Here is a 7897-nt window from a genome sequence, read left to right as displayed (position 1 = left end):
GGTGGGGGGGGGGGACTAAGACGGAGCGCCACTGATGATGTATTTGCATATATTTTTAAGCYGACACAAAGCTAAAAAAGTCAGAAACATTTCCTTTTCCAGTATCTCCTGCTGCCTTTAAACCTCTCCGTCACTCTCACACACTCATRCGGAGCTTTGATACTGACAGGCGATGCGAACATAAGCACGGTTGCTCTTGGTGGTCCCGGCCGAGCTCCAGGCCACGCACTGGCACCAGTAGTCCTCCAGCCCGAACAGCTCCTCCACCTGGGTCCGGGACACGGAGATGTCCACCTCTCGCACCACCAGACCTGCGGGCAGGGAAATTATTAGGAGGGTAGGGGTGAGGGGAGGGATCACTGAAGCATAGTTTTTACAGCACATTTAATTTATGCACCGGCTGCATGCCAAAAGCCGTTAACACGCACATAAAATCCTAAAGGGCCTAATGGATAATATAGTTGAAAATGATGTTGGTAATTAGGTATGATGTTTATCTCTGTGAAATACAAGGTGACATTACTTTATGTGTGTGTATGTGTGTGTGTGTGTGTACTTGTATTTGCTACCTTCTTAGGACCGTTTCTGGTAATATACACTAGAGGTGCCACGATACAGAAAATTCACGATTTGGTTTGATAATTTAGTCTTACCGTTCTATAATTTTTTGATACAAAAAAAGAGAACTTTTAATGCCATTGTTAGCTTGTAATTTATTTAAACTAATTAYGAACYTTTTTTTAACCTCAAAAGTACAGTTTTTTTACGGAGCCCGCGAGGGGACATGGGAGATTTTTTTTTCTTTTGCGYTACCTCGCAATACCTTTTGCATTCCCTTGCAAAAGTAGTTTATCACTGTTGTGCCTGCCGGTTTATTAACAAACTCRCATGTTCACCRTTAGCGAGTTAGCCTACTGCTTTAATTCTGCTTCAGAATGAATATATCACACAGCCACGCATGGAARTATGTCATATGCYGATATTTTAACACATTGCAGCCACGCAACATCGTTAATTTCACTAACTTGTGGCGACACATCCTGTTTTGGTAACTGGATATTTCAAAATAAAAGTCTGATTTAATTCAGTTCACATACAAAATCTTTTGCGTGGGAACGCAAAACAATTTTGCAAGGTAACGCAAAAGTATTGTGAGGTAACGCAATAATATTGCGTGGGAACGCAAAAGAAAAAAAATTTCCCCATGTCCCCCCGTGGGCTCTGTAGTTTTTAAGTTAAATGTTGCTGAAACGGCAAGTTTCTCAGTGGATCTGTGCTCGACAATGCAGCCTAGGTGGAGTAGTCGAACACAGATCCACTGAGCTTCAACACAGAACRTCTTCAGAAGACAAGCTGATAAAATAAATTTTAAAAATCTGTATTGTTCCCTACCTACATATTGTGTATTGAACGGTTCAATACAGATGCATGTATTGTTGCACCGGATTTACACCTACCTTGTCAAGACCAGCTGTCTATTTTATGGTGGAACTCCATATTAGGTTAGGGGGTTAGGTTTAGGACTAAAAGGTGTGAACTGAGTTTAGGTTTAGGGTAAGGGGTCTGAGTGAGGCTATAGAAACAAGTGGAAATTAATAGAAATCAATGAACGGTCCCAATAAGGATAGAAAAACAAAYGTGTGTGTGTGTACCTGTGTTCTGATCCAGGCTCTCTCTGGTGATGTGATCGTTCTGGTTCACCCATTCTCCGTTACACTTGAAGTAAATCTGGGTGGCGGGCGAGGCCCGGCAGCGCAGCTGGACCGGCCGGTTCTTTACGATGAAACCATTCTCCGGTTCCAGCAGGAACTCGGGCAGCGGCTCCGCCGGTGCGGACGGGAAAGAATCGGGGAGAACGTCGGCGTCGCTGTAGTCGCTGCCCTCTGGAAGGAAACACAGACATGGTGAAGATTGTTAAATGGACCAAGAAATATAAAAAAAAACAAGTGCAGCGAGTTAAAGGAGCTGCATTTTCAATGGCCAGATGTTAAAAATCACGACCTTGGTGGACACCTCACATTAATGATTTCATTTCTGCAATTCAGTTTATGGTAGTGGCAAAAGGTTAGCTGAAAGTTAAAAGTTTCAAGAGGGCAGCTAAACATAGCAACATGCAAGCTAAACACAAACAGTAACACAAGGCAAGATGAAATTAAAAAAAGGAACTAAAAGTAGCAAAAACCTAGATTAAAGCTAAAGGAAGCAAAAGCTAAAAGTAGAAAAATATTAGTTAAAAACTAGAAATAAGAAAAGTCAACCTACAGGGTAAAAATGTCAAAAGATGAACTAAAGGTAAAATAGAGAATTTACATTATCTGAAGAAATGTGAATGATAATTTCTGATAGATTTTTGCTGAAAAAAAGATTTCTTATATCAATGGTAAACTTTAAATTTATGATTAAATGCAACAAAATTAATTTAAAAGGTGAAAGATAATAACAATTGTCCTGCCCCTGAGCTGTCGGCTTTAAGTAACTGAGCAATTTAGTTGGATAGCACTGTATTAATGTCTGAAAATAAGTTGCTTTAAAGTAAGCATCAACCATAAACTAAATCTGCCATAATTCATATTAACTAGAAACTCAGTGAGTAAAACTTTATTAGTTTTACTTTTACTAATATTTCTGTACTTTTTTCAGATTTAGTCAGTCGTATACTTTGTTCTYATCAGTGTTTAAAAAGAGGACGTGTTAAAACTCTGTTTATTCCATCCATTATCTATACCCGCTTACTCCTTTCAGGGTCACTGGTGCCCATATCCAGCAGCCACAGTGTGAGGGGAGGGGTACACCCTGGACAGGTCGCAAGTAGCTACACTGTCAAAGTTAAACATGAAACGTCAAAGTTCATTACACCTGGCCCTTCGAGGGCCACCATAACACTCATGTGGCCCTTGGTGAAAATGAGTTTGACACCCCTGACCTCCAGAAAAGTTGTAATTTGTGAAAAAATAGCTAAAAAGCTGAAACAAGCTAACACAAAGATGCAGAAAGAGCATTTTTGCTAAATTAAGAAGTATGAAGCTGAAATTATCTCAAAAAGATTAAGTTAGAACAAATAAAGTTAGCTGAAACCAGCTAAAAAGTAGCTTAAAAGGCAAAAAAATGTTTTGTTCCCCCACCCCTCCCCCTCCTTAGCTGCTCTCTTTCACAGAGTAGTTTTTAAAGCGTATGCTCGTGTGTTTTTCTGTATAAAAGACAGGATCAAAGCTCTTTTTTAAACTCATCCTTCCCGTGTGTGTGTATTCTAAACTGCAAAGGTAGCGCACTACGTTGCGAAAGACCCTGGACATTCGTTCCCTCATGTCTGTCATGTGTGTGTKTYTYTKKRSWYRTRTKYTMWAMWSYRMAWWTYKYKYTMYAYWKYRYMTYKWKRTKKTGTRTRWRWRMSAMWAWAWRWKAWAARMKWYTCKMRAAAAAAATGGCTTAAATTAGCATAGAAAGCACACAATATTGAAATTAACAGAAGAATAACAGAAAGGAGCAGGAAGACAGCTAAAACAGCAGAAAAAGCTAAAATTAGAAAAAATGAGTCAAAGACGACTGAAATTAACACACAGAAGCAGAACCAGAGCAAAAGGTAAAAACTGCAGTAAAGATATACAGTATAAGCATTTTGAAAGGTTTTAAGGATGTTGAAAACATTTATTCTCAATGAGAAAAAGTGGCCAACTGTATAAATTGCTGAAAAACCAAAAGTCATTGCAACCACGGCATTAATGAGCTGAATGTTTTGATATATAAATTGTTTAAATTGCACAAAAGAAGAAAAATGGAATGTCTTAATAGTAAGAATGCTTGACAAAGGAAGTTAGAAGTCAAAAGTTGCAGTCGAATCAATAAAGTTTCAACCTGCACTGTATTTTCACTGTGATCTGCAGTACTGCACACCACATACCACCTTCCCACTTGGTGGGCGTGAATGTGCAACAGGTCTTCCTCTGCRCCTCAGTCCAGCTGCAGGGTGTTAGGTGTATATTAAGAAGCCATTTAAGGTGTTGACAGGCTGCGGGAGAAGTGCAGGACTACAGTGACATTTTTGCCTCATCGTATCGCCTCTAATCTGTTCGACACAGGCCTCCTGCTTTGGACGGTCCAGCCTCCTCAGCTGAGGAGGAGAGCTGCTGACCTTTCACATATAGGTCCCGTTGATAGCACATTATCCCCTGACATTTCCAATGTGACACATCTCTCCTGGCAAAGCTGCCAAGCTGCTGCTGCCAGGAAGGACACAGAATTTCTGACCTCCTCAGGCAGACATTTTTAGCCCAATAAAGATGGGTAGATACTCCTTACAGCAGCACATCAACGCTGCAGTTATTGGCTATTTCTAGATGGAATATTGAATACTGTAAATAGCTTTGATGTGCCACATTTTCAAAAACATGATGGTTGGAAAGCAGAAAACTTTGGCATTCAAGGCGACTTCCTTTAAGGAATGCAAGTTTTTATTTTATTTTATGTTTTAACTGGTTGAACAACGCTTTGCCCTCAGTGAAATCTGGGTTTTAAATTCTAAAACCTTTCAGTGGAAAAACGTGCCTCTGCTTCTAACGATGGTCTGAATTCAATAAGTGTTGAGTGGAAAACTGGAGCAGAGTGCAGGAGATTGACAGCTTCAGTCAGGAGATTTCCAAAAGCTGCAGTTATATTCAGCTCAGCCCAAACACACACACACAAACGCACACAAACGCACACAGAAGAACACAAACAGTAGCAGCGCCTTTTCTCCACACAGCAGCCTCACACTTCTTAAATCTCATTTGCTGCACTCAGTGGATAAAGAGGCGCGTGAGCAAACACAGCTGATTTAAACCAGGCAAATTTGCAGTGCTCTGTTTTCAGAATGCATTAGGCCCGAGCCTGATCAGTTATTCTACTACCGAGGAACAAGAAAAGCTACTTAACAAGGCAGATACTATCTTGGAAAGTGAAAAGCGTGCTCCCGTTCTGATCCCACAGTTCCCATAAACTGATCCCATCTCCGCCGGGCCACACTGGATCGGCTGAAGACGGCTCGGCTCTGCTGCCGGACACACGGAGAGGGCGACGGCTTCTCCGGGCTTAATCCAAGATGAACCCATCATCCTGCATTCATCTCAGCTTGTCTTAGTTTTGCCTCTCTTGTCGGAGTTCTTCAACTCACTACTCAAGGCTGAGCTGCAGAACTCTCACTGTCATATCGTTCTGTCTGGACCTCAGTATAGAGTGGATTCAGAATGTTTGGGTTTTTGGTGGGGGATCGATCCAAGATGAGTATTAGTATTGGATCAATATCATCGTAGTGAGATCGATACTTTTGTTCACACAATAAGAACAGAATCAAAGAAATCAAACCTTTTTAGCTCTCTTGATTCACCTCTTTATATTATAAATTACACTGTAAAATAATGATTGAAAAATAGATTTGAGTATATGATAATGATTTGAAACATTTATTAGATTGCCCCCACTTTGAAAATCACTGTAAGGGGAGGTAAAACGGGAATTATTTTATAATTTTTATACTATTCCATTGTTCTGTATTGCTGTAGTTATTTTTAATTGCCTAAAATCTTTGTCCTGTGTTTTATCATGTTCAAATAAGACAGAATCACAAAATTATTCAATGAAAATTACATTTAAGTAAAAGCATTGGTGTCAGCAATACGAGCCCTGTATTTATTTCGTATTGCATCGACCAATAATACAAACACTCGCAGTATCTCCCACCCCTGCCTTTTAGTCGGAGAGTTGTACAACCCCTGGCAACAAGTATGGAATCACCAGTCTTGGATGAGCACTCATTCAGACATGTCATTCTATAAAACAAACTCAGATCAAAAACATGATACAATAATAAGGTCATTCCAAAGTGCAACTTGTTGGCTTTCAGGAACACTCAAAGAAATGAAGAGAAAACGTGGAAGTCAGTGAATGTTACTTTTATTGACCAAGCACAGGGAAAAAATATGGAATCACTCAATTCTGAGGAAAAAATATGGAATCACTCAATTCTGAGAAAAAATATGGAATCACTCAATTCTGAGGAAAAAAGTATGGAATCATGAAAAACAGATAAACAAAAGAACATTCAAAATACATCACTAGTATTTAGTTGCACCACCTTTGGCTTTTATAACAGCTGCAGTGTCTGAGGCATGGACTTGATGAGTGACAAACTGTATTCTTCATCAATTTGATGCCAACTCTCTTTGATAGCAGTTGCCAGATCAGCTTTGCAGGTCAGAGCCTTCTTGTGGACCATTTTTTTCAATTTCCACCAAAGGTTTTCAATTGGGTTAAGATCTGGACTATTTGCAGACCATGACATCGACTGAATGTGTCTTTCTCTAAGGAATGCCTTCACTGTTTTTGTCCTATGGCACGATGCATTTTCATCTTGTAAAATTATTTCATCACCTCCAAATATCTGTTCAATTGAAGGGATGAGAAAACTGTCCAAAATGTCAATGTCAACGTGTACATTGATAGAAGAATGAACCACAGTCATCTCCCCAGTGCCTTTGCCTGACATGTAGTTCCATATCATCAAGGACTGTGGAAATGTGGTGGTTTTCTTCAGACAGTCCTCTTCATAAATCTCATTGGAACGGCACCAAACAAAAGCTCCAGCATCATCACCTTGTCCAATGCAGATTCTTGACTCATCACTGAAGATAACTTCCATCCAGTCATCCACAGTCCATGATGGCCTCTCCTTAGCCCATTGCAGTCTTGTTCTTTTTTGTTTAGGTGTCAATGATTGTTTTGTTTTAGCTTTCCTGTATTGAAATCCCATTTCCTTTAGGCCATTTCTTACGGTTCGGTCACATACATTGGCTCCAGCGTCCTCCCATTTATGCTTCATCTGTTTAGTTGTACTTTTTCGGTTTTCAAGACAAATGGACTTAAGTTGTTTGTCTTGATGCTTTGATGTTTTTCTTGGTCTACCAGTATGCTTGGCTTTAACAACCATTCCATGCTGTTTGTATTTGGTCCTTATCTTGGATACAGCTGACTGTGAACAGCCCACATCTTTAGCAGCCATGCGTGAAGAGTTACCTTCTTCAAGAAGTTTCACAATCCTTTCTTTTGTTTCAAGAGACATTTCTCTGGTTGGAGCCATGGTTCTTGCCACTCCACTTCGTCCAGCAGCCCTCCAAGGTGTCATGACTGCAGAGGTTTTTAACTGCAGACTAACGAGCAGATCTAATCTGAGGCAGGTGTCCATTTAGGGAAAGGAAAACTGGGTGTGTCCATATTTTCTACCTCCAATTTGAGTGATTCCATACTTTTTTCCTCAGAATTGAGCGATTCCATATGTTTTCCCTGTGCTTGGTCAATAAAAGTAACATTCACTGACTTCCACAATGTTTTCTCTTCATTTCTTTGAGTGTTCCTGAAAGCCAACAAGTTGCACTTTGGAATGACCTTATTATTGTATCATGTTTTTGATCTGAGTTTGTTTTACAGAATGAAATGTCAGAATGAGTGCTCATCCAAGACTGGTGATCCCATACCTTTTGCTAGGGGTTGTAAAACAGGAGAAGTTAACTCAAAGTAAAGGCTTAACGATGCACATAAATCGCACCGATTGTGCCGTTCACAACTCTCGCCTCTCCTCTTTACCGAATCGTCGCCTCCACCTTTTCAAACTCTGAATTCTCTGTCAATAACCAATTGTGTCGGCCCTCACCCCTGCTCCTTCCCTTTGTCCGGCATTGATCGCTCGGTGTTCAAACACGGTGCTGAAAACACAGCCTGTCACTCTTCAGGCATGACGAGACGCCACCGAGGCACAAACGTGGAGAGAAGGAGGCGGCGGTTAGAGACGGAGACAGAAAGGGAGGAGGAGAGCTGTGATTTCTTACTTTGTGCGCAGCGTGTTTGGGTTCTGAGGCCTGCAAAGGAGGCA

At 40.6% G+C, this 7897-nt stretch overlaps 1 protein-coding gene across 2 annotated transcripts in view; it reads right to left on the bottom strand.

The window, feature by feature from the left end:
• Positions 1-7897, bottom strand: part of unc5b (unc-5 netrin receptor B) — a gene marked incomplete in the record, with an annotated part of 99811 nt that overhangs the window by 36831 nt on the left and 55083 nt on the right. For both annotated transcript variants that reach the window (XM_014005994.1, XM_014005993.1), the window contains 2 exon segments: positions 168-311; positions 1653-1883. In XM_014005994.1, the coding sequence (XP_013861448.1) occupies positions 168-311; positions 1653-1883 (375 nt within the window).

The sequence above is a fragment of the Austrofundulus limnaeus genome, unplaced genomic scaffold (genome assembly GCF_001266775.1).
Source record: "Austrofundulus limnaeus strain Quisiro unplaced genomic scaffold, Austrofundulus_limnaeus-1.0 Scaffold33, whole genome shotgun sequence".
NCBI classification, from domain to species: Eukaryota; Metazoa; Chordata; class Actinopteri; order Cyprinodontiformes; family Rivulidae; genus Austrofundulus; species Austrofundulus limnaeus.
The sequence above is the reverse complement of the archived record's forward strand: the minus strand, read 5'-3'. Positions and strand labels throughout refer to the sequence as shown.